This window comes from Podarcis erhardii (genome assembly GCF_964252035.2).
Source record: "Podarcis erhardii genome assembly, chromosome: 1".
In the NCBI taxonomy this organism is placed as follows: domain Eukaryota; kingdom Metazoa; phylum Chordata; class Lepidosauria; order Squamata; family Lacertidae; genus Podarcis; species Podarcis erhardii.
Genome location: NC_138497.1, coordinates 126888523 through 126915745, shown reverse-complemented (window position 1 = coordinate 126915745; position 27223 = coordinate 126888523). Strand labels below are relative to the sequence as shown.

Genomic DNA, 27223 nt, shown 5'->3' with positions numbered 1-27223 from the left:
TATTATAGTGCTTTTTTCTTGAAAAAATGTTTAGGGGTACTCTCATTTTTGACTCAATAAAATCACCATTATATAGTTCAAATCAGGAAAAATACACACAGCAAATGGACAAAAGTACAAAGATTCACAAAATGTTTAGGGGTATGTGTCCCCCCAGAAGAAAAGCAGATATATATTGTATTATTACAATTCCACCCTTCATTTGAGGTTCACAGGGCAGTTTACAATATAAAATATAAAAATATTTCCAATATAAAAACACAAAAAATGTACTACAGTAACAAACAAAAACATAAACTCCCGCCCCAGACGGGGATGTGCTGGAGTAGAAGAGACCCTCGCTGCATGGAGTAGAAAAGCAAAATAGACAGATGTTTCAAGTGAACTTACTTCTCTAACTGCCCATGTTTAAGGTTCTGATATTATTACTTATTATTATATAATAGTAAAGTTTAGATGAAGGGCGTTATGCAAATTTTATTTTATTTTATTTATTTAGTGCCCTTCACCTACAGGTCTTAGGGCAGGGCAGGTTACAGCAGTTTTGAATTCAGTATTTAAAAGCAACTTGCCCCCCAAAATCAGCTAATCAGTCATACTGAAACCAAGACAGGAGAGCAACCAACACACGCACTGCTCAGCTGATGGAAAAAGTTGAAGAAAGTTCCCACCAAAGAAGAATGGGCAAGCAAGGATTCAGCAAAATTACTCTTTAAAAACTGCTAAAATAAGGTAACCGGATGATGTTTCATGGTTAGAAGCCCTTTTCGCACTTACTATATATATATATATATATATATATATAGGGAGTCGGGGGTCTTACTATATATATATATATATATATATAGTAACTTGATTAATTTGCGAGCAGAACTTGGAGCTTACAAGCAACAGAAATAACTAGAGGCTATTTGTATTATGGTTACCATATAAAAGAGTGAAGGATAAGCTGCAGCAATGAGATGGAATTTGAAAACAACAACAAGAACGGGATACGAAGTCGATTAAACAAGCAAAAGTTTTATTATGTATTGGAATGCTATGTGAAATTTGTGGAAACGTTATAAAACATGTTAAACACAAGCGCGCAAGGGGTCTGAGGGTACAACGGAAGCTGCGCCTTTTCCAGTACACAAGAAACCCCGCGCGTCTCTAGGCCGAAACTCGAGGCCGCTTGGGCGGAAGCAAGGCCCGAGACCCTTCCAGGGCCTTCTCGTTCTCATCTCTATGGTTTCCTCGGCCAGCGTATAACCCCGGCCCCCACCCGCTTACCTCAGCCGCGCTGCTCCGGCGCTTGCGCAAGACTCTCGCGCCTTCCTCCCTCCCCACACCCTGTCGGTCCCAGATAGCGGAAGTCGACGTCGACGAGTGGGCGGAGCTCGGCGGGCCCCTTCCATCTCGCTCGCTGTGTTTGTCCCGAGCTCCACACAAAATGGCGAAGATCGCCAAGACTCACGAAGGTAAGGGACGGGGAGGGTTGGGCCGGGCCTTCTTCTCCGGCTCGACTCTGGGCCTGAAACCCTCTTCCGCTCCCCCCCCCCGCCTCACGCGCTTCGGGGGAGCCGGAGGGCCTTCTTCGGGCGGCCCAACGGTTCGCGCGCCTCGGCCGGGGCTAGGCCTGCGCGTAATGGCGTCGCTGGCGCGGTCTCTTCCTTCCTCCTTCCCGCTCTGGCCTCTGCCTCCCGCCTTTCCTGAGGCCGCCAGGCCTCAGCTCAGGAGACCCACAGGAAGCCCAGCCAAAGATGTGTGTGGGTTGGTGGTGTTTGTGAGAGAGAAATGCTCTGGACCAGAAACCAGCGTGAGCCGCTACACCCCCCCCCCCCAAAAAAAAAATTCACGAAATGAACACCATTTTTATTTGTTTTACAGTACAAAACCGTGCGCGCGACACCGCGTTTCGCAATACTAGCCACGGAGGGCAAGTGCGAAAAGGAAATGGGCCCCTCGCATGTAATAATACTCACACAGGGCCACGATTTCCTCTGTTTCACTTCACTTCATGATTTTGGTGGTTTTGAGTCCGTGTTCAGAGCTCCACTTGTTCTAGGCGCGTTTTGCGACGGGATTTTAGTTTCTGGGCTCTGGTGCGCCTCAGATTAAAACTGCAGAGTGGAAGGAAAGGGGGACATTTTTTGTGTGCCCCCAGCTACTCTCTGAAGACTGGAGAAGAGACCCTCTTAAGAATATTATGGGGGGTGGGCAAGGGAAGGACTAGATCAGGGGTAGGCAACCTAAGGTCTGGGGGCCAGATGTGGCCCAATCACATCAGTCCGCGGGGGTCTAGGAATCAGCATGTTTTTACATGAGTAGAATGTGTCCTTTTATTTAAAATGCATCTCTGGGTTATTTGTGGGGCCTTCCTGGTGTTTTTACCTGAGTAGAATTGTGCTTTTATTTAAAATGCATCTCTGGGTTATTTGTGGGGCATAGGAATTCATTCTCCCCTCAATATAGTCCGGCCCCCCACATGGTCTGAGGGACGGTGGACCGGCCTCCTGAAAAAGTTTGCTGACCCCTGGACTAAACGATGTGAAAAACGAACATCTAGCTGCAGTTCATTCATGTTCGGTTTTGTATTCTTGTTATAAAAAAGCCTAGATATTCCGTTGTTGTGCCCATAATCCAGGTTTAAGGTGCCATTTAGCTCCTAGCTTTCATATCTCAGTTTCTAACACTGGTTCAAGCGGAGGTTCTGTTTTTATAAACAGATTTATAGATATTTGTTTCTTCAACAGTGTTTGTATGGTTTTCGCCCGTGGCCTTTGGCTAGTGCAAGAAAGCTTGTTTACTTGCTCTTTCAGCTTTTGACTCAGTTTGCGGAAAGTGTTGCACATACAGTTCTTGGGGAGGGAGGCTTATTGCTTAACTTTGAGGGTTTTTTATAGTGGGTCGCTGGGGGGGGGGCAGTCCACATGGCCCAACAATGCAATGAAACATACTGAGGAAAGCTGCTAGGAGTGAGAAAGAAGTGAGATTGCAGAAGTGAGAAAGGAGGTCAAGTTAGAAGGTGGGGCGGTGTTCATAGTCTTAAGCGGCTTTTCTGCAAGCTTTGTGGCAAGAGCTGTGTGTGGTTTTTAGTGGCGTGTGCAATTTCATAAGCGCATTGGTGTGTTTGGAGAAATCTGGCTTTGCCCTTGGGAGGTAATGGTGAGCCCACCAAGGGCTCTTGTGTTTCACTTTAAGCTTGATACCATAGCAGGTTTCTGCCTAGAAGTTCCTACCTGGCTGAACAGCTGTGTTTTTGTAAGGCAAAGGGGATGAATTTCTTACTTTAAAATGTTATGAAGGGATTAGCTTTCCAGACAAGGACACTGAACGAGTTTAATGTGGAAATGTATTTTTCCCCTAAACCAGGAATGATGCTGTTGTAACTGAGTAATTAGTAATATACTTTATGCAGATGGCAAAGAACATTCCCGTGTTGATGTGGATAGAACCCTGTAGCAGAGGAAATTCTCCACTGCTTTCCACAAATGCAGTAACTATAAAAGGGTTAACCATGTCCCCTTTCTTCTAACTGAAGCAAGTACCGGTACATAATCTCTTTCCTTCTGTGGTTCCGTACTGGAGTTTTAATATATACAGTAGATGCTTTCTTTGCAAAGATGTGACTACTGTAGATTAGCATTTAATCTCAAACACATTTATTTGAAAATGTCAAATTGACATTGTCTAAACCATTATTCTAGATAAGTGTGCTTTGGATTGCAGTATTAGGAACGGTCTTCTCTTTCATGGTTTCCCCATCATATATACTCCTGATCTTGCTGCAACATGTGTTGTTGCAAGGCTTCTTAACATAACTTCATTGTGAAATTATAAATTATAAGCTTGTGAAGTATAAGAATATATAATTAATTTATGGTGCAGTAAGCCTAATCACAATAATACATAGTGATCTTTATTATTGAGATTGGATGAGTTTACTTTTATTGTTAAGTGGAGATTAAATGTGGGCACCTCAGCTTTACTATTGAATGGATTTTAGATGGTTCTGTTGGAGGCAGAGTGTTCTTAATAGTTGGGGTATGCCCAGTTCCATTATGTCATAGTCACGATTCAGAGTTAGACAATCCTATTGTTAAATTAAAAAAATAAAAGTGCAGGTCTGGAAAAGGCTAGATAACTTGAACTCAGAAGTAGGGGGCTGAGTCAAATGAAGTACCCCCTTTAACAAAAGGGCTTTTCTGCCTGTGCAGCAGACCGCCTCTCTCTTGTCTCTCACTGTGCACCTCCAAATCTATTCTCAGCTCCGCCAGTACCTCGGAACAGATTTGGAGAGCATGCAGGGAATGGGGAGAGAGATGAAGTCCTGTTGCACAGGTGGAATACTTTGTTCTAATGGTATGGCTTGTTGGATGCAGCCCTAGAGCAGCATGTAGTAAAATTAATTAATATAGTTTAACAAGAATTAGTTCCTCTCTTGCTTAAACCTCTTACTGCAAGCCATTCTGTATGTAATATCTTTTGAATGGGGAAATCGTCTGGGCAGGCCGACTATTTGTATTTGTACTAATTGTGCCATACCTGGTGGTTTGTGCAACTTTTTGCTGATAATAAGACAAAATCGGACATATACATGCAATTGGGGTTAAGTGCTGCATCTTTGATTTCGCAGTTTTGGCTGTAGCAAGTGGTGTACTGTATACTGGGGACCCCATTTGATAATAGCTTCTGTAGCAAGAAATTACTAGAACAAAAGAGGCAGGTATAGGGTTTTGAAGCCCAAATGATAAAATCTTCATTTTGTTTACTAAAGTGGTGTTATTAACGAAAACAAACACACACAACCATTGATTTCCCAAACTAGGAAAATAATGAGTGCAGTAGCTTGCTCTTATCCTAATTGTATTTGTAAAGATGGTTCAAATAATGTTAATATAGCTATACTTTAATAAAACCAACAGGACAGTTCTTGTTCGTAATATAGGAAATGTAGCATGGATAAGAAACTTAAGTATTGTATACATCTCATTTTCAACTAATATTTAACACCCCCCCCCAAAAAAGGAGAGCATTTTTATTTTTCATAGTTTTCTGGAAATTTTACATCTCTAGGCAAGAATGTATTCACCCAGGCATGTGGGGGTAAAGGATCTTGAAAGATATGTTTCCTGTAACTTAGCAGTTATTAGAAATAAGCCTATTTTGTTAGTTTTTAGGGTTTTTAATGTATTTGCTGCCTTGGACTCCTTTGGGAGGAAAAGAGGGGATAAAAAAACCTAATAGGAATAATAGCCAAAAGTGGAAGCAAAACTTTCAGAACTCCCAACTCCTAGCTGTAGAGGAGGATCAGAAAGGAAGCACAGAAGACTCACTATGGCTAATTCCTGTTAAGTTATATTAGAGTGACATGCAAACATGATCATTTTAGTGCATGTTTTATTATCTGGGTATACAGTATTTAGAAGGCCTACAGGAGAGTTGTCATAGTATGACCTTACAGTAGGCAGATCCAACAAATCCTGCAAGTGAGGCAATATTTTATGAACAGTGATAATAATAGTTAATAATAGAAGCTTAGAGTTGGAAGCAACCTTGGAGGTTATCCATCTCCCTCATCAAATACGACTGCAACTTTCCTAACAAAAAGTTATTTCATCCTCTGTCAGGCCCTTTGTCTTTACATAAGCCACACTGCTTCCTAGGAATATTCCCACTCTCCTGACCACACCCCTTCTCTGTGCCCATTTCAAGTCCTTTTGCTGTGCTATATTGCACCCTTGAACTATAACAGTGCATCTTGATTGTCTGAATGGAGGATTTGTGGGGGTGTTTATCTCAAAACCTTTGATGTGTGTGACTTTGATGTATGTCTCACCGTACAAAAGCATTAGGTTACATCAGTGATAGCCAAACTTGGCCCTCCCGCTGTTTTGGGACTACAGTTCCCATCATCCCTGACCACTGGTCCTGTTAGCTAGGGATGATGGGAGTTGTAGTCCAAAAACAGGGGGAGGGCCAAGTTTGGCCATCACTGGGGTACATTCATTGGTCCACCCACCACTTGCTTGCAGTCCCAGAAAGGTTTCCCCTTGGGGTGGGTGTCCCTTGATTTGAATATTTCCATCCCTGACAATACTGTAGTTTCCTACATATGCTGTATGTGTTCAGCACTGCAGAACAGTTGCTAGATTGCTCTTTGGTTATGCCTTGGAGAAGTTGATGAAATCCTTCCAGTAATACCTTTGGTCATGCCTTTGTGAATCAGTTTTAAAATACACACACACACACACACACACACACACACATATATATATATATATATATATATTAAAGCATTTGAATCCTTTGTCATAGATATCGAAGCACAGATTCGAGAAATCCAAGGCAAAAAAGCTGCCCTTGATGAAGCTCAGGGAGTGGGCCTTGATTCTACAGGATATTATGACCAAGAGATCTATGGTGGGAGTGATAGCAGATTCGCTGGATATGTAACTTCAATCGCAGCAACTGAGCTAGAAGACGTAAGTACACCAATACATTACTGTCAAAACAAAGTCTATCATATTGTTGAAATTGTTCTTAAATGAAAAGGTGTGCAAGTTTTACATTTCTGGCTACAGCTCCCATTTAATGTTTGCAAAAAAAAAAAAGCCTTCTATCCCGAAAACTATAATTTAAATACAGAAATGAACAATTAATTAAATCTTAAATGTTCCTGTTTGTATAGGATGACGACGACTACTCTTCTACAAGCTTGCTTGGCCAGAAGAAACCTGGATACCATGCACCAGTGGCACTCCTTAATGACATACCACAGTCAACCGAACAGGTAAACTTTTCAGTATATAATACAATAAGGAAGTAGAAGCTTCTATTTCCATTTCTGGGAGGAATAATGGGGACAAAATACTCAGTGAGAGATGAGAGATTTTACCTGTGGCCGTGCACACAAACATACACACTGCATGTGAATTAGTAATTTATTCTGTAAACTGCTGAAACCTCCATGCAATTGTGTGCAATGATTACATTTTGTGTGCCACTCATTGTTTTTAAATTTTAATTCTATTGTTTAACCTGACTTCTTCATTTAGAAGCCACTTAATAGTATTAAACTATGTGGTGTACGGTATTTTTTAAAAAACCAATATGATTAAAAGTACAGCCTAAAACCAATAAAACATTGATATAAGAATAAAATAGGAACATGGGGGTTGAAATTTAAAAGGGTCTAATCTTACGGGTCCAGGGAAGCAATTCATGGTTATTGCTTTGTGTATGGCAGGGGGAAGAGCGTTCTGTAATGCAGTTGCAATGGCAGAAAACGCTCGATTTCTGGTCATTGTCCAATGTTACATTATAGTATATTTTGCCACCCCCATCGTTCTGCCTGGACACTGAGGTCCAGCGCTGAGGGCCTTCTGGCGGTTCCCTCGCTGCGAGAAGCTAAGTTACATGGAACCAGGCAGAGGGCCTTCTCAGTAGTGGTGCCTGCCCTGTGGAACACCTTCCCATCAGATGTCAAGGAAATAAACAACTATCTAACATTTAGAAGACACCTGAAGGCAGCCCTGTTTAGGGAAGTTTTTAATGACTGGTGTTTTAATGTATTTTTAATCTCTTGTTGGAAGCTGCCCATAGTGGCTAGGGAAACCCAGCCAGATGGGCGGGGTAAAAGCAATAAATTGTTATTGTTGGGGAAACCCAGCCAGATGGGCGGGGTATAAGTAATAAGTTGTTGTTGTTTTGCCTGGATGATCTATGTCACCTTGGAGGTTTGTACAGGGGAAGGCAGGTAGCCCGGTCCTTACTTATTCAGGACTTTATATATAAACAACAAGACCTTGAACATGACTTGGGAGCTGTTTGGCAGCTAGTGTAGTTCCCACCAAGCAGGTTTAATATGTGCTTGTCCAGGTGCTCTGCTTAACTGTGCTGCAGCATTCTGCCCCAGCTGCACCTTCTGCACCAAACATAAGAGTGATTTGGCAAAAGACACCAGCTGTGAAGTTTACTGTTGGCAGTGAAGAAAAATTCTTGCTCTGGAAGGGTTTTATAGGGAATAATGATTAGCTGTTTTTAAAATAAAAGCTAAATTAATTTGTAAGTGGAATATGGAATATAATCAGCTACGAACTGAAGTGAATTGGGAACACAATTTTCATTCAGCTAAAGTAGTCTTTCCTTTAAGAGGAAATAGAAAACCTTGGGGAAATTTCCTTATCTTTTTACATTGCTGGATCACAAAAGAAAACCCATATTTTGTGTTTCTGGTTCTTAGTATGATCCGTTTGCTGAGCATCGCCCACAAAAGATCGCTGATCGGGAAGATGAATACAAAAACCGCAGGCGGATGATGATTATTTCCCCTGAGCGTCTTGATCCTTTTGCAGATGGTAACTTACTTTCTCTTTTTCACTGGATCTTACGAGTTTTGTTCCCTTAAAATTGTCTTTAGCCCTTTGATTTCTGTTGGCATGCTTATAAATTCAGGAATTTTTAGTTTATGTAGTTTTAAGAGTTGGTTGAAATCGTAGTTTGCCATTTTGTTCATCTTTTATAATACAAATTTTCTTTCCAGGTAGAAGGACAAGAAAATAATGAGCCATTGCCATAGAAACACAAAGGGTTAAAGGTTTCTCTTTTTTCTTTTTTGCTTTGGGTTATGTATACTATACTTTGAGCAACTTGTATATTTAGTGCTCAAGAACCTTCCAGCTTTCTGGAAGGGTTCAGTCCAAAATTAGAACACAAGAGAATTGCTGCTTTTAAAATGCTAAGCAAACATGGCAGTTCATTCTCAGTAGGAAGATTAGCTACATGAAGCAAAAGTAACATTGAGAGGCTTTGGTACTTTTTAATAGTTCAAGTCTGTTCTGATGATTTTAGACTGTAGGTCAGTGCAAGGGGCAGTAGTGGGCCTGATGGAAATTTTCCTCAGGTGAGTCAGCTTGACAGGTAACCTGAGGGCACCTGTTGGTTAAAACTATAATTGGTTGCAGGTTTTTGTAAATTAGCATTTCAGCCTGCATGAATTGATAGGGATATGGATTTTACTTGCTTAACTGTCATTGATATAAACATGTATTGTCAGAATTCACAGGCCCATACTAACTGTCCTTAATTTCTTTCCTACAGCAGTACTGCTATATGCCAGTCCTGTCTGCATTCTTAAGGGTGCAGTTCAACACATCCTGTGTAGATAATGGTGAAAAAGTATCCCAAAGGAAAGTCCTTATCAAAGCTAGTGTCAGAATGACACTGCCAATTGGGCAATGATCTTCAGCATAGAAAATGTATTAAGAATTTTATTTTGTCCTAAATATTAATGCTATACTACATGTATAGCCAATCTGCACATTAAGAGCAGTGCATCCTTGCTAAGTTTGTTACTATATAGTTGGGCTTCTGTAAAATATTTAAAAGTTAGAATAAAATTTAAGATATAGATTGGTATATCTTATGATGTGGGAAAAACAATCATTTGCCTGTGAGTATCCATATAGTGAATATAGTTTATTGGAATCAACTCACAATGTAATAATTGTGCCTTCAGAATCAGTGGGGGGAGAAATTGTGTGCTCTTTAAATGAAGCCCTTTAACATGTCACCACAAAATGAGAATCTGGGAATGGTTGTCCAGATTCATCGAAGCATATACGCTGGTCTGTATGATAAAAAACAATTTTGAGTTATTATCTAGGTTTACAATAGTTCGTAGTCAGATAGCATAGGCTTTATCAGCTTGAACAAGGTAATGTGTTGCTTATAAATATCTTTCCAAAGTGTTACTAATGGTAAAGAGATAATTTTCTAGGCTTCTATTCTGCTGCTTGAAGTCAGAACTGCTGATGGAGACAAAGGCACGAAAGTGTACGTATTCCGGATTAGCAACCCAGGAACCCATCACTTCTGAAGACTCTTTTAACTGTGCTGTCATTTTATCATTCTTATCTCCTTTAAAAAAGATATTTGTTTTAAACTGTTGTAGTTATGTTTGTGTTCAAACAGGTTAAATTGATCAGCAAAGTGAATAAACGTAAGATACATGTAATCTTTTTTTTAAAAAAAAAAACACAATTCAGTCAAAACAGTAAAATTAATTGATTTTGGCATAACGTAATATTAGAGTAGGGCAGTTTTAAAAGCCAACTTTTCCTAATCTCCTGTACTTATTATACTTCTGTCCTGTTGCTGTTCTCTTCTGCAGGAGGGAAGACACCTGACCCTAAAATGAATGCGAGAACATATATGGATGTTATGCGTGAACAACATTTGACAAAAGAAGAGGTGGGTTAAAATTCCCCTTTAAATTTTAATTGGTTGCAGTTTAGGCTGATGGTCAGGCAGCTTTTGAGAGCCCACCGATGCTCAGATATCTCATGAATTGGCTCTCCTCCCTGTCCATTCTCCATTGACCTGTTTGTCCAATTGCACGAACAATTTTAAATTTTCCTATATGTTTTGGAGGAACACCATGTTAAAGCATTGTGAGGAAATTAAATGATGGGTGGCTCACAACTGCCCACTGTGGATCGTAGTGCTGTTGCCAGTAAGTTCACATATGGAGGCAGCAGACATTGAAGGCACCCGGAAGATGGCCAGGAGTTCCTCAACTCTGGTCCTAGTGCAACTGCATGTGACGTTCTTGGTGGACAATATGTGCAAATTCAGTGAATTGAGTACTGTGGATTCAGCAAAACAAATGTTATCATGGTGAATCTGCACATGTTTTTAGGAAGAAAACATTTAATTGTCTTGTTCTTTTGGTCGAAACATTGAATCTGTTCACAAATAAAAATCCAGGCTTCCGAGACATGGTATGGAGCACCAGGAGCAACCTTTAGGTTCAACGATTCCTTCCTCCTATCCCACGCTTAGATCCAGTTGAGCAGGAAGAAACCAATTTATTGTCAGTTCAGACGTAATGGCAAAGGATTGCTTGCACTAAGCAGGAATATATAAGTAAGGGAATCTGAGCGAGGGAGCCCATGCCAGGGTTTGGAGGATCAAGAATATTTTGAGTACGTCCTGTTCAGTGTAGCCTGTTGATATTTTTTGGCTAAATTATTTGACATTAATAATTGGCAGATGCTTATCTGCAGAATTAAGTTATAGCAGCAAAAAAGAAAGAAAAAACGATCGCAATTAGGGGATAGCCAACTGAATAGCTTACAGGTTTACAAAAATGCAAATAAAAGTGTAGATCAAAAGATTTGAAAAGGCTCCACTAGCACAGGAGTGTGGAATTTATTTTAAACTGACAGTATTGGAGGAATAAGACCTTTATTTGTTTTATCTTTTAACAGAGGGAAATTAGGCAGCAACTAGCAGAAAAGGCTAAGGCCGGCGAACTTAAAGTCGTCAATGGTGCTGCGTCCCAGCCACCATCAAAACGCAAACGGCGTTGGGATCAGACTGCTGACCAGACTCCTGGTACCACACCGAAGAAACTATCTAACTGGGATCAAGCCGAGGTAAGGGTGTGATAATAGTGGGTGCTTGTCTCAAGTCATTGAGTTCTGGGGTTTCACGAGCCTTTGCTGTGTGTAGAGCTATCCTTTTTTCTTACTTTGTGAATTCAGGGGCCACTGCCATGTGACCCTTGGGCCACGCCTGGCTTACAGCACAGAGAACAGTTAGGTAGTATGGATGGCGTGGTATGCTCACCCATTTCACAGATTTCCATGGAGAGGGTAGAGTCCCCAGCACTTTGCCTTCCCTTTCATACAAACCAGGCACATATAGCAGTGTTCCCCAGCCTGGTGCCTTTCAGCAGTCCAATTGGCTGAGAGGGCATCAGGTTGCCTTAGGATCTCTCAATCAATGTAATGCTCTAGTGTAGAATATATAAAAGCCACAAAGGTGAATGACAATACCTGCTGGGTTAAAAAAAGACAACCAGTGATCTGCACCTGATAGTTGATGTGAATTCCCAAGTATTTTGCAATCTTAAGTACTTTTGCAAGTAGTGCAATATAACACCTGTTTTTTTGTTTTATTCAGACCCCTGGACATACTCCGTCTTTGCGATGGGATGAAACACCTGGCCGTGCAAAGGGTAGTGAGACACCTGGAGCAACACCTGGATCTAAAATCTGGGATCCAACTCCTAGCCATACACCAGCAGGAGCTGCAACACCTGGGCGTGGGGATACTCCTGGGCATGCAACACCAGGCCATGGAGGTGCAACTTCTAGCGCACGGAAAAATCGATGGGATGAGACTCCCAAAACAGAAAGAGGTATTTTTATCATCCTGATCTGTTATTTGCTTGTCACTGTACATGAAACCCTAAGGCCAAATCCAAAGAACCTCAATAAGTTCTATGCAGTCAAGAGGGTTCTGGATGTTTTTCTCAGGTAGCAATCTCCTTTGCTACTATTAATACTAAGAAGAATGTCAATTCTCTGTTAGATGTGTGTGTCTTCTGACCAAAGGGGACAAAATTAATCTTCCATTTTAGCAGGTGGAACCTCTCGGATGTATTTAAAGAAACTTATTTTAATCTTGATCTCTGAAATAAAAGCTAATAAAAGGATTGCAGTCACTCAGCAAAGCTGAGTATAACTAATACAGCTTTACTTATTTGTGAGTAACGTTCATGATTGCATTTGAACATCTTGGGGAAGTATGAGTTGTGAAAAGGTTCTTGGAACCTGCAGTGAGTTTTCACTTTCAGAATAGATCATCTGTCTCTGTACACTGGAATCAGTTTGAAGCAAGTGGGTTTTGTTTTACAGATACTCCTGGACATGGGAGTGGTTGGGCTGAAACACCTCGTACTGATCGAGGTGGCGATTCCATTGGCGAAACCCCAACCCCTGGGGCTAGCAAAAGAAAATCACGTTGGGATGAAACGCCTGCAAGCCAGATGGGCGGGAGCACCCCTGTGTTGACACCCGGCAAAACACCAATTGGCACACCAGCTATGAACATGGCAACCCCCACACCAGGTATGCTTGAATTATTTTTTTAACAGCCCAAGTGTAAAACATGCTGGAACTCAGCAAAGACCTAATGAAATAGAAAAGCGGTTTTCAAGCTTACTCTGCTTATCCCTAAAGGGGGGCGTGCAATGCTTGTCTGCTTAAATAATTCGAGCCTGAAATTTGGCCGTGTGCCATAATGATGTATATACAGTTTTGCTTGTTGCGCCGTGCATTTGAACAGGGAGATCATTTGACGCAGTTAACAACATAATCTGTTGATTTCAACGTAGGTCACATCATGAGCATGACTCCTGAACAGCTCCAAGCTTGGCGGTGGGAAAGAGAAATAGATGAGAGAAATAGGCCCCTTTCTGATGAAGAACTTGATGCCATGTTTCCTGAGGGATACAGGGTAAGCAGATGGACCCAAGCCATCACTTGCAGGATTAGCATGAATTTAGAAAATGTTTTCCTCAACTTTAACGTGCCTTGTTCAGGAACGGACCTATGTTTTGAATATTGCCTGCATGTTGTGAATCAGGACCTGACTGGTGTATCTTCTCCGTTCGTAGTAACCTAATAGTTTTTGTGCCTGCACTTTGAGCGATCCCTTTGTTATTTTGCTTTTAAAAATCTACCGTGAACGGTCTCAAAATCCTGGGTGGAATCCAGCCGTTTCCTAAACTTAACCATGGGAACCTGGATAGCTCAGTGGGTTAGAGCATGGTGTTGATAATGGCAGGGTTGCAGGTTTGATCCCCATATGGGACAGCTGCATATTCCTGCATTGCAGGGGATTGGACTAGATGGTCCTCAAGGTCCCTTCCATCTCTATATGGTTCTGTGATTCTATGGGGCCTAACCCAGAGGAGCCTTCTTTGTATAGCTGGGTTTAGTTCAAAAGCAGTTTGCACTGGAGAGCGAAGTGCTCTTAAGGGAGAAGCAGTCTAAAAAGCCCTTGTGCTTAGAATTACTTGCTCTCTCACACACTCTTTTTGGAGATCCAGTGTCGTGTAGTGGTTAGAGCGGTGGACTCGTAATCTGGTGAACTGGGTTCGCTTCCCCTCTCCTCCACATGCAGCTGCTGGGTGACTTTGGGCTAGTCACACTTCTCTGAAGTCTCTCAGCCTCATTCACCTCACAGAGTGTTTGTTGTGGGGGAGGAAGGGAAAGGAGATTGTTGGCCGCTTTGAGACTCCTTCGGGTAGTGATAAAGTGGGATATCAAATCCAAACTCTTCATCTTTAGTTCACACTAGCCATGGTCAGTGCTCTCAGTCTGAGGCACTGAATTCTCCTTGGCAAAGCTGTTCAGGGTCTCCAGTGTCATCCCCTCCAGAGCAGCTTAAGTAGAGACAAAATTGGAAGATGAGCACGCTAAATTCAGTACGTGAGAGTTGGGCAAGATTTTAGAGCTGGCTCGCAGCACCTCATTTTCCCAGTGACATTAAGGAGGCCTCTGCACTGACGCACAGGCTTCTTCTGGGGCTCCTCCAAGAAGCTGAGAAAGATGATTCCAACTGGCTGAGATCCGACAGATTGGACAGAGTTGTTTCCTGAGCAGGCTCTTGAGAAGTGGCGCTGCTCAGGTGAGCAGCAGCCTGTAAATTGCCACTTCTGAGCCAGTTGGGGGCAGTATGGTTGCCAGTTGGCGCATAGCTGTTTGTGTTTAACAATTTTAATCAGAGCTAGGCGACCAGTCCGTGACCAGAAGGAGGAGGAGTACCAGGAAGAATGGATGAAATTTAAAGACTATTTACTTAAATACGTTAAGATAACTTAATTGGAAAAACTTGCAAATATCAGATAGGCTTAGGATTTAAATATGTGATGTTAGAGAATAATATGCTTAAAGTTAAAATGAAATGAAAGAAAGATGTTAAGTGATTAAGTTAATATTATGAGAAAAATTGGTTTTGGTAAACTGTTACAATGATATACACTGAAATTCAGCTATGGTGATTTGAGGAAGTCACTTAACAATGTTACTAAGATTGGATCAAGTTCAGTTATGATTTTTGTTTGTTTGTTTAAAATTTTGGAAAGTCAATAAAATTTTTGGGAAAAACCACAATTTTAATCTCTCCAATGATTGGTTTGAACACTTAATTTTTTTCACTTTAGGTTCTCCCTCCTCCAGCGGGTTATGTCCCTATCCGTACTCCAGCTCGTAAACTTACAGCGACGCCAACACCTCTGGGCGGCATGACTGGATTCCACATGCAAACTGAAGACAGGACCATGAAAAGTGTCAATGACCAGCCTTCAGGAAATCTTCCATTCCTAAAACCAGATGACATACAGTATTTTGATAAACTACTGGTGAGATTTTGGCTTGTCTGTGTTGTTTTCTTACACTGTATGGAGGTTGGCGTTAAATGTGTATTAACCAACGTACTTGTAATTAACCGTAGGTTGATGTTGACGAATCAACACTCAGTCCAGAGGAACAGAAAGAAAGAAAAATAATGAAATTGCTTTTGAAGATTAAGAATGGCACCCCTCCCATGAGGAAGGTAAGTTAGATCACTGCCCCTCTTACATCCACTGTTTTTGCTTACTTAGTCTTGTGTTTGCCCTGTACTTTGTGACTGAATTTTATTATTATTATGTTACATAGGCTCACTTTATAATTTCTTGCCAGAGCTGGATGGCATTTTTGGTTCCAAGACCCATCATTACTAAAATATTTAGAAGACTGCTTAGAAGAGTGTGGCTGTGTTGATTTAGAAAAATACTTTTATTTATTTATTTTATTTTATTTTATTTTATTTTATTTTATTTTATTTTATTTTATTTTATTTTATTTTATTTTATTTTAGAAATGATTCACATTCATTGTTAACAGCTGAGCTTTCAAGGCTAGGATCTCAGGGGAATTTAGGAGGACTTTTATGTCTTGCTCCAGATAGGTATCCCACTTCTTACGTCCGGGGGCTAAGATCAGTGGGTCCTGAAGGTGGAGTGAGCTGGGAAGCCCCAGCTATGTGTGGAGGAAGGAGATGGTGATTGGGAGGTGGTCACTTTCGGTTCTATTAAACACATTGAAACAATATGCCTTATCATTAAGTGCCGAGGAGGACCAGATGTAGTCTATAACGCTTGCCCCTCTCGATCCTAGAAAAGTATAGAATCCCCCGGACCAGTCTTTGGGTGTGCCATGCAAGCTGCGGAGCCCGCAGTTTATGGTAAACTCCAGTAGTATGATGCCAGCCCTATTGATGGTCTTATCATGTGAATTCCATGTAGGAAACCACTCCTCTTCAATGAATAATTGCGACTTATGGGTGAATGAGCTTATATCTGCTCCGATTCTGGCATTAAAGTCCCCCATTATAAGGATCTGATTTAGAAAAATACTTACATAGCTGAGTCATGTACAAAACCTCTAAGTGGTGTACAGCAAAAATAAAAACAAAGATTAAGAACAGAAATCTCATATGCATCTTGCCAGTCGCATAAAATTCACTTATGATCTTGTTGAGATTCCTGTATTTCAGGGACTTGGAGTAGAGGACCCTTAAGGTTCTTTCCAATTCTACAGAAAATGCCTGGCCTGACAGTAAAATGAATCTTCGAAAGATGTCTTTAAAAAAGGAGCATTAAATGCCATAGAAACATACCTCTTTATTTTAATTTTTTGACTTGCTGGGCTTTAAAATGAATAGAGCAGGCTGTATCTAATGTTATGCTACATTTCCCCTCTTCCATAGGCTGCTTTGCGACAGATTACTGATAAAGCTCGTGAATTTGGGGCAGGCCCGCTGTTCAATCAGATTTTACCCTTGCTGATGTCACCAACTCTTGAAGACCAAGAACGCCATTTGCTTGTCAAAGTTATTGACAGAATCTTGTACAAATTAGATGACCTGGTCCGACCATATGTCCACAAGGTTTGTCTCACTGGAATTTAGTACTTTCATTCTGAATGACATAATTTTAATGTAAGCCTGTGATGTATATATTCAGAATGACAGATGATTGCACTCCCTATTGTGTTGTAGGCTCATAGCTATAAATATATTATTTCCACAATTAAATATAGAAAAAAGCAGTGTTGTTAAAACACTGTTGGTGCCCTTCATTTAGCTGTGTTTAAATTTTGAATTCCAAATTATTAACTTAGGTATTTAAGTCCTAGCTGCCACAGCCATAATATTATTTTTGGAAGTAGGAACGGTCCTTATTAGCATTAAATTATTAGTGCCAGGTACCAAAGTAGAAGGATAACAGAGAATTGCAATGTGGATTAAATGAATGCAAACGAGGGCTTCTTTGGAATTGGAAAGCATGAAACCTTCAACTTCTATGAAGCTCATTCTTGAGTTTAGCTACTACTGAAGTTAACACAGTTTTAAAGCTGTATTTGCATAAGACCTAAGTGTTTTAACTTTCATTTAACCCTTTTCAGATTCTTGTGGTCATTGAACCGTTGCTGATTGATGAAGATTACTATGCCAGGGTAGAAGGCAGAGAAATTATTTCCAATTTGGCTAAGGTAAACACACCATAAATTCTTTCTTTTTCTTATGCTAATACTAGCAGAGATTGAAAACTTGACCTGGGATAACATACTAAGCATATCAACCAATCTGACTGCATGTTGTGAAGAGGCAAGATCCTGTTGCTTTATGGCTTTGAAAAATGAGCACAGGCTTACTCGATCATGAATTTAGATTGTAGAAATGCTCTGTGCAAGTCAGCAATAGCAGCCTGATTGCTTATTTTGTCTTTTCAGGCTGCCGGACTGGCAACAATGATTTCCACTATGCGACCTGATATCGATAACATGGATGAATATGTTCGTAACACAACGGCTCGAGCCTTTGCTGTGGTCGCCTCTGCTTTGGGCATTCCATCTCTGTTGCCTTTTTTAAAAGCCGTGTGTAAAAGCAAGAAGTCCTGGCAAGCTAGGCACACTGGTATCAAGATTGTGCAGCAAATTGCTATTCTTATGGGCTGTGCCATTTTACCTCATCTCAGAAGTTTGGTTGAAATTATTGAGCATGGTAAGTAGATGTAAAATTGCATAGCGTTCAAGTCCTAAAGCAGGGGAGTGCGTTTTAGCTGAACGCTATTAATGGGTCATATAACAAATCAATGTTGTATCAGGGCATTTTTGGTTTTCTCTTCGTAGTAAAGTCTGGGTGTATGAAAGCAAAATGCAGAGAGGAGAATTTGGACTGTTCATAAAATGCATCTTACCTTAGCTCCATCAGCAAAGTGTGCTTTCTGGTTGTTGCAGTATTGCAAGTGACTAGCAGCTAGCATAGGAGGGACAAGGGTGGTGCTGTGGGCTAAACCACAGAGCCTAGGACTTACCAATCAGAAGGTTGGCAGTTCGAATCCCCACGACGGGGTGAGCTCCCGTTGCTCGGTGCCTGCTCCTGCCAACCTAACAGTTCGAAAGCACGTCAAAGTGCATGTAGATAAAAGGTACCACTCCAGCGGGAAGGTAAACGGCGTTTCCGTGTGCTGCTCTGGTTCGCCAGAAGCGGCTTAGTCATGCTGGCCACATGACCCGGAAGCTGTACACCCACTCCCTCGGCCAATAAAGCGAGATGAGCGCCGCAACCCCAGAGTTGGTCACGACTGGACCTAATGGGGTCCCTTTATCTTTTTAGCAGCTGGCATACCAATGTAGTGTGTACTTGGTGGTGGAGATAACATCAGTTTTACAACGTTCTTTTTTTTTTTCTTTTTTTTTTCTTCTTCTTTTTTTTTCTTTTAATTAACAGAGTTTATATCAGTCTTGACCCTTTTAACACTATACAGATAAATAGTTAAGCTATGGGTAGACGAGCCTGCAGTATAGGAGATTAGGATTGGAGGCTATGCTGAAGTTAGCTTTGCAGTCCTGTTTGCTTCTTGGCGTTGTGCTACTCTTCAAGTTAAGACTTCTTTAGACCAGAGACAAAGCTATACCAAGACCTGGGAAGTTGGTCAAGTACTTGTAGTCATACACTTCAGAGTGAGGTGTAGATTTGTGACAGCCTTGGCCAAAAGGCTTACCACCACTGGATTAGGCTGTAGGATTGGGATGACTTGGGATATTCTCGCTGACTTGTTGAGGTCTCTCAAGACATTGCTTTATAGCTCCAAAATTATTTTAACATGAATTGTGCGGGTTTTGGTAAGCATAGGGTGGGATCCAATTTAATGTCTGCACGAAAAGGTTTGAGAGTTGCCATTGTTGCACAGGTGGTAGCACACAAAGCTAAACTGTCAGTGAGTTGCAGTTGTGCCAGGGGGTTCACAATCTCTCCCAAGCACAAGATTGTGTGCAGCACTTGTGTTGTGCTAAGAAGGGACTCCTGTTCACAGAATGCCTGCTGTGGTGCAGGCTGACTGCCACAACTGGGTATCACCTGAAATGTGTTGGTTGTGCCCTGATATCTGTTGACGTCACTTCAGTTGTGTCTCTGCAAGATGAAACGAGCAATGTGTTTGTTTTGCAGGCTTGGTGGATGAGCAGCAGAAAGTACGTACCATCAGTGCTTTGGCTATTGCTGCTTTAGCCGAGGCAGCAACTCCCTATGGCATAGAGTCATTTGACTCTGTTTTAAAGCCCCTGTGGAAGGGTATACGCCAGCACAGAGGAAAGGTAAGCCTGAGTTGCCTCAATCAGCTCATTTTTAAGAGAACATGCCTGGATGTTACTGATTTTTAATCATATTTCTAAAATTCTGTACCATCAGGGTCTGGCTGCCTTCTTGAAAGCTATCGGGTACCTAATTCCACTTATGGATGCAGAATACGCCAATTACTATACCAGGGAAGTAATGTTGATCCTTATCAGAGAGTTCCAGTCTCCTGATGAAGAAATGAAAAAGATTGTGCTGAAGGTATGCAAATGTAATATTTCCTGATTGTTATTTGAGGCTTTGGATGTATGCAAATCACGAAGAAAGTTACACTTCCACGTGCTGGGAGAGATGTATTGGTATATGTCAATTTTAACTTGTTAATAAAAACACGTGTAATATTTTATATAATATTTTTATACTATATTAATTACACCCCATATGTCTGTGTGTGTGTGTAAGAGAGAGAGAGAGAATATATGAGATAGACATGGATCCTGAAAGGTAATAGTCTCACCGTAGTGCAGAAAGGAATACTGGGATCAAGAGAAATGGGGGCTTGCTTAAGATCAGCCCAATGAGTTTGTGCTTGAGCTGTGCTTTGAATCAGGAGCTTCCTGGGTCATGCTGTTGAATGCATTTTTTAATTAGTTGCCTTATAAGACAGTTTTTTTACATACGGCTTTTCCAGAATCATTTTGTCTATTTGAAATTGGGTATAATGAAACTTTTATCCTAACTTTTATCCTAACTTTTTCTTGAGGAGAAGTAGGGTATTCATGTTGGCTGTTTCCTCTCCTTCCAGGTAGTAAAGCAGTGCTGTGGAACAGATGGAGTTGAAGCAAACTACATTAAAACAGAGATTCTGCCCCCATTTTTCAAGCACTTTTGGCAGCACAGAATGGCACTGGACAGAAGGAATTACAGACAGGTACTGTTGGCTTCTTAGTTAGAGAAGGCTTTGAACAGATTTGGAAGTGTGTTGGAAACAAGCAATATTTGTACCATCATGGGTAGTTATAAAGCAGTTTCAGAAGAAACCATAAATGCTAATTCTGGGTGGATTACTGGAAGCCTTATTATTCATTTCAGCCATTTGTGTACCACTTCACACCTTAGTCTCTAAACGATGGACAGTGTGGTTAAAACAATAAAAGAACCATGTTTACACTACTGCTAGTTTTAATACAAACTTTAAGTTGCATAAAGTTTGGCAGTTCTTACTCAGTGAGAATATTCAGCTCAGATATGCTGTGTTTCAGCTACTCACATATACTATAGTAGTGATGCCACCAATAATAGAATTTTAGGACTGCAGTTCTATGCATATGTCTTAAGAGTAAGCCTTTTTGAACATAACAATTACTTCCAGGTAAATATGCATGGGAGCGGGTTGTAAGTTACCCATGCAGAATTATGAGTAAATAAACTTTCCATTGCTTGCAGATCAATCTATAGGGCCTAAACTAATAGCAACCCTGAAGTTTCTGTATTTCCTGCATACTAGCAACCTCCCAAAACCTAATTTTAACGCTCACCCAAACTCTTTTTTTTTTATTTCTAAAACATAGTTTTGCTTCTATTTCTTTGGGGGGGGGGCAGAATAGGGGTGGTATGGAACTTGCTTATTCAAAAAATAAAATAAAAATTGTCTTTCAGTTGGTTGACACAACTGTGGAGCTTGCAAACAAAGTTGGAGCAGCGGAAATTATTTCCAGGATTGTGGATGATCTGAAAGATGAAGCTGAGCAGTACAGGAAGATGGTTATGGAGACAATTGAGAAAATCATGGGGAATCTGGGAGCAGCTGATATTGACCACAAGCTGGAAGAACAGCTTATTGATGGTATCCTGTATGCCTTCCAAGAACAGACCACAGAGGTATATGGAAACACTCATAATTTCTATTCATAATTTCTATTTCTAATATTTGTGTCGAAAAGGGAAAATCTAGACTTCAGAATTAAAAATTTAGCAGTAACATAGTCCATGCTGAAAAACAGCCCATCTGCACAAACATTCCCACAAGTCATATGGGACTCTGGGGGTAATAAAAGTGGCTATCCCTTTACTTGTTAGGGGGCCATAGGAGATATCTGACTGAGCCCACACACTATTTTATTCCCAGCCTAACAAATGACTGGCAACAGTCATCTGGATGGAGGGAGAAAGTACTCAGGCTGCAGCCACAAGGTCCTTCCTGTCTTTGATTTTGAATGAGTTGAGGTACTTGTGATGCTTGTGTCAGTTAAACCCACTTCAGTATACGTCCCTACTAAGCAGCTGTCAATGGTGAATTCCATTTTGGGGTTCAAATCAGCTTTTACCATTCTGCTGGCGTGATGATGCAAGAGTTCAGGGCTGATACCTGAAATTGTGCTTGACTGTCAAGTCATGACAAAGGTAAAGGTAAAGGAACCCCTGACCATTAGATCTGGGCTGCAGCGCTCATCTTGCTTTACTGGCCGAGAGAGCCAGCGTACAGCTTCCGGGTCATGTGGCCAGCATGACTAAGCCGCTTCTGTCGAACCAGAGCAGCACACGGAAACGCCGTTTACCTTCCCGCCAGAGTGGTACCTATTTATCTACTTGCCCTTTGATGTGCTTTCGAATGGCTAGGTTGGCAGGAGCAGAGACCGAGCAACGAGAGCTCACCCTGTCGCTGGGATTCGAACCACCTGATCGGCAAGCCCTAGGCTCTGTGGTTTAACCCACAGCGCCATCTGCGTCCCTATGAGAAATGTAGATGAGGTCAAAACCTAGCCTATCAGAACAAGACAGCGAAGCTAGGAAAGTCAAATAACCTCCAATGTTGGTGACAAAACAATACTAAGACATTCTGCTTTATAACTTCCTTGTAAACAGGACTCCGTGATGTTGAACGGATTTGGAACAGTGGTCAATGCTCTCGGCAAGCGAGTTAAACCGTACTTGCCCCAGATCTGCGGTACGGTTTTGTGGCGTTTGAACAACAAGTCGGCCAAAGTAAGGCAGCAAGCTGCTGACCTGATATCCCGTACTGCAGTTGTCATGAAGACTTGTCAGGAGGTTGATACTTTTCCTTATCACTTTTCTTAAACATTGCTTTTGTGTCTAGAGACGTTTGATTACAAGCTGTTGTTGCTTCATCTTTTTTGTTCATAGGAAAAATTGATGGGACACTTGGGTGTGGTATTATATGAGTACCTGGGGGAAGAATACCCTGAAGTGTTGGGCAGTATACTCGGAGCACTTAAAGCTATTGTGAACGTCATAGGTAAGTGTATTTTTGATAACAAAAACAACAAAGTGAGTTTTTAATTTGGAAGGACAGAAATTGAGACTCAAGGTATCCTTTTCTATGTTGAACAGGTATGCACAAAATGACCCCTCCGATTAAAGACTTGCTGCCAAGGCTCACACCTATCTTGAAGAACAGACATGAAAAAGTGCAGGAGAATTGTATTGACCTGGTTGGGCGTATTGCAGACAGGTAAATGATTTTTTGTTGTGGTTAAGTGTACAGTTAACCTTCAGGTCTATATTGTGTAGAGTATCTTTTATATATGTGTGTACTGTAATTTCTTTTGCACTTATTAGTACCTCAACATTTGCTGTAATGTTCAATCCAAAATAAATAGTGCAACTACATCTTGCGGATCTAGGTGTTTGCGTAAAAGGTTTCAGCTTCCTTTTCTTCATTAAAAAATACTGTTCCTCTCTCTTTTATCCAGGGGGGCAGAATATGTTTCTGCAAGAGAGTGGATGAGAATCTGCTTTGAACTGTTGGAGTTGCTAAAAGCTCACAAGAAAGCCATCCGAAGAGCAACTGTGAACACATTTGGTTATATTGCAAAGGCTATTGGGTAAGCATTTCCCTTATTGTATAAACACACAGCTCAACACAATCTACCATATTTCTTCTGTGTACAAGACAGGGCTTTTTGCTAAAAGAAATTAGTCTAAAATTGGGAAATCGTCTTATAGATGAATGGTGAATACACAGGTATTCGGGTGTGGGTGGTTCTGGCTCGGGTTAGAGCTCTGGCCCGATTTCTTAATTTTGTGTTCAGAAAAATAGGTGTTACCGTATTTTTCGTCCTATAGGGCACACCGACCCATAGGACGCACCTCGGTTTTTTTTGGGGGGGAAATGAATAAAAAAAATTTATTCCCCCACCCAGCCGCAGCTGCCGCCCCAAGCCTCGCGCGCTACCTCCCGCTGGGCATGCAAGGCTTGCGGACACTCGCCGGGGCTGCAGGCTGCTGCCCGCAAGCCTTGTGAGCCCGCAGGAACTCCCGCCGGGCTTGCAAGGCTTGCGGATAGCTTCCTGAAGCCTGGAGAGCAAGAGGGGTCGGTGCGCACCGATGCCTCTCGCTCTCCAGGCTTCAGTGAAAGCCTGCATTCACCCCATAGGACGCACACACATTTCCCCTTCATTTTTGGAGGGGAAAAAGTGCATCCTATGGGGCGAAAAATACGGTAGATCCTTTCGAGCTCTGCATCTGACTGAAAAAACTGGAGAAACAGTGGGTTCAACTTAGTGAACCAATTAGAAACCCACAAAATGTAAATCCCATCGAAAATTTGATGCTGCATTTATACCCTTTTAATTGATAATATTAATCTGTGTGCATTAGATATTACAAGGAGCAAGTATGACAGGCCTTACCCCAAGGGACTTAGTCTGTGGGTGCCATAGTTCCTTTATTTTAACTTCTTTTAATGCTTTGTTCTTCTTCCAGACCACACGATGTGCTGGCGACGCTGCTAAATAATTTGAAAGTCCAAGAAAGACAGAACAGAGTGTGTACAACAGTAGCAATAGCTATTGTAGCTGAAACCTGCTCCCCTTTCACAGTGCTGCCTGCGCTTATGAATGAATACAGAGTTCCAGAACTGAATGTCCAGAATGGTGTATTAAAATCACTTTCCTTCCTCTTTGAGTATATTGGAGAAATGGGAAAGGACTACATTTATGCTGTAACCCCATTGCTTGAAGATGCTTTAATGGACAGGCAAGTAAACCCCCCTCCCCAGGCTTAAACTGTGCTACTGTCTTCATCTTTCATTTGATGCATTTCTTCTGGAGAATATTAAATGGGGGACAGACACAAGACTTGACTTGCTTTCTAGGCATGTAATAAGCAAACACTGGAAATATTTGTAAAAGCAAAATTGACCAGAATACATGATAAGCAGCCTGTGTGAGTCACCAGTTCTGGGAAGAAGGAGTGGAACTGATTTTCCTGGATCCCAAGTGCTTTCCCAGTCCCTGGAGGGATGGATGTTTGAATCCCTGCCTCTTTCTCTTCAGTATACATAAAGCAAGCTTAAACAATTGCCACATTGCTTGGCTGAACTTCATTTACATAGCTGTGGCTGGAAAAGATGGCTCTTGGTGTAGTGTAGCTTTCCACTTTTCTACTCTTTTTGGTTGATTAACATCTGCCCAGGGAGGCGGTAGTTAAGCCACTCTGAATTTATCCCCTCCTGGACTCTGGGAACTGTTCCAACTGCTAGCCTGTTACCAATTTTTTTTTTAGCAAGATCAACACTGGATACTAGTCTGTTTCTGGGTACAATTTGAAGTGTTAGTGTTAATGTATGAAACTGTAAGTGGCTTGGGGCTAGAGTGTTTGAAGGCCTACCAACTCCCACATGAACTTGCTAGATCTTTAAAATCAGGCCCTTCTCAGAGTTGAGAGATTAAGCTGGTGTTTGAGGAAATCTGTGAGGTACCAGCATTATCATTTGGGTGCCAGGTTATTCTCCAAGACTTCACATGGTTAGGTGGCGTCTGAGGTTTAATTGTTCCCTTAATCATTTTTTATTATATTGTTTCCCGATTATTACAGCTGCCTGCTTATTTCTTTGTGCTTTTTCTCTATGCCATTGTGTGAATTTTACTGCTTTTAACGTGGTTGGTTTTTATTAATATTGTGAGTTGCTGAAATGGCGAAGCAGTGTATAAGTATCTAAAATGATTGTGGCTCTCACCCAGACATACTGAGTTGAATCTATTGATGAGTGCAGCAGGGAGAAAAGAGGGTGGACAGTGGTTTTAAGAAGCTAAATGTCACCAAAAATAGGTTAACTGCCAACATATAGTCATGTTGTAACATACATTCTGTCAACCTGGCAAAAACCAAACCTAAACACGCCTGTGCAATTTCCTTTTCAGGGACCTTGTTCACAGACAAACCGCTAGTGCTGTAGTACAACATATGTCGCTTGGAGTATACGGCTTTGGCTGCGAAGACTCTTTGAATCACTTACTGAATTACGTGTGGCCCAATGTGTTTGAGACATCGCCCCATGTCATCCAAGCCGTTATGGGAGCGCTGGAAGGACTGAGGGTTGCTATTGGACCTTGCCGAATGTTACAATATTGTTTACAGGTAAATTTCCTTAAGTAAAAATGTTTGGTTTGTGAGCAGACTTTGGAATAAATTCCGTGTCGCATTTTTTTGTCAGCGTTCTCAGGGTGACTTCTATGAACAAACACGATAAGCTCACCTGAATAAATCAGGCAAGGAAAAACGTTGGTTAAATATTGCACGACCGTAAAACAGTTAACAAAGACAGGAGAGTTCTTTGACATATTAAGAACTATTGAAATACAATTGTAGCGGTAGAATGACTGCTGGAAATTTTTAATCATAAGACACCTTTTTATTTTTGGCCATAGCTCATTCCTGATGACTTGCCTTGAAGCATCGTATTTAGGAAGCCTTGATAAATCATTAGCTGAAAATAGTCACAAATCAGTGTAACATTTGGTTTGTGCTGTAGCTGAGCTAAAGAAGACAGTGGTTGTGATGGGGGAACCCTCTGGGTGGATGTGAGAGGTTTTATGCATCTGCAGTATAACTTTCGCCACTCCCATCCTCTGTGTTCCACTATACAAGATGTTTTTAAAAACGTTGAGCTTCAGCAGCTTGCAAGTGTCTTGGGGTGAAGAGAGGGTTAGAAGAGGGGAGAGGTATCCTCATTTTGTATATATTTAGTTGTGAACACCCTTTGCAATGCCTAGGATTGTGGCTCCCTATGGATAAACTGTCATTTCTTTTAAACAAATTAGGGGGGGGGGAAACCTTGGCAATGTGATTTAATTCCCCTACTTCTATTTTCTTAGGGTTTGTTTCACCCTGCCAGAAAAGTCAGAGACGTGTACTGGAAGATCTACAATTCCATCTACATTGGTTCACAGGATGCTTTAATAGCACATTACCCACGAATCTACAATGACGAAAAGAACACCTACATTCGTTATGAACTCGATTATGTCTTGTAATTTTATTTTTCATTCTTTTTTGTGTGTGTGTTTAGTGCACAGCTATTCCACACTTGGTTCAGATCTGGTGATGTACAATTTTTAAGACACCGCAGATCACCGTAGAGCGGATCAGAGGCGCAGAGCTTTAGAAATCCAGTAGCATGATTTTTACATAACATGTCCTTGTTGATTTTGATGTTAAAGCCAGTAGTGACCAAGAGCAGTGATTTACAGAGTACTGGAAAGATTTCATTTTGGATTCATCTTGATGAGGATTTAGATTCCATTCCTTGTGTTTAAAGGGGCTGTTTATTTGAGAAATAAACATTTGTGTATAAAATATTAATGGTTATGTGTGTGTGAGCATTTTTCAGAAAGGAGACACTTTAACGAGTCTCTGATAGATCGTCAAGCAGTTTATGTAAAAAGGTGGCATACTACATTTTAACCCTCTTTGTCATACCCTAGCTTTTGAATAAATAAGAGAAATGTTCACATTTTGA

The 27223-nt window shown here is 41.2% G+C and overlaps 1 protein-coding gene across 7 annotated transcripts; it reads left to right on the top strand.

The window, feature by feature from the left end:
• The first annotated feature begins 1312 nt into the window (after positions 1–1312).
• On the top strand, positions 1313–27223 carry SF3B1 (splicing factor 3b subunit 1). Of its 7 annotated transcripts, XM_081857572.1 has the most exons (25): positions 1314–1460; positions 6301–6467; positions 6674–6775; positions 8228–8342; positions 10157–10236; positions 11256–11423; positions 11953–12190; positions 12690–12902; positions 13169–13290; positions 15002–15199; positions 15292–15393; positions 16591–16770; positions 17289–17375; positions 17616–17886; positions 19336–19481; positions 19576–19722; positions 20267–20392; positions 21121–21342; positions 22327–22509; positions 22606–22717; positions 22813–22933; positions 23175–23306; positions 24187–24459; positions 25626–25842; positions 26580–27223. In XM_081857572.1, the coding sequence occupies exons 1-25, from the start codon at positions 1433–1435 to the stop codon at positions 26736–26738; spliced, it is 3909 nt and encodes a 1302-aa protein (XP_081713698.1). In that variant the 5' UTR covers positions 1314–1432; the 3' UTR covers positions 26739–27223. The 7 variants fall into 7 exon arrangements, 6 of the variants coding, with proteins under 6 accessions (XP_081713703.1, XP_081713701.1, XP_081713702.1 ...); XM_081857573.1 differs by lacking the exons at positions 1314–1460; positions 6301–6467; positions 6674–6775; positions 8228–8342 and adding an exon at positions 8398–9819; XR_014155223.1 differs by lacking the exons at positions 11256–11423; positions 11953–12190; positions 12690–12902; ... (15 more) ...; positions 25626–25842; positions 26580–27223 and adding exons at positions 8528–8581; positions 9764–9819 and having other exon boundaries at positions 1313–1460; positions 10157–10233.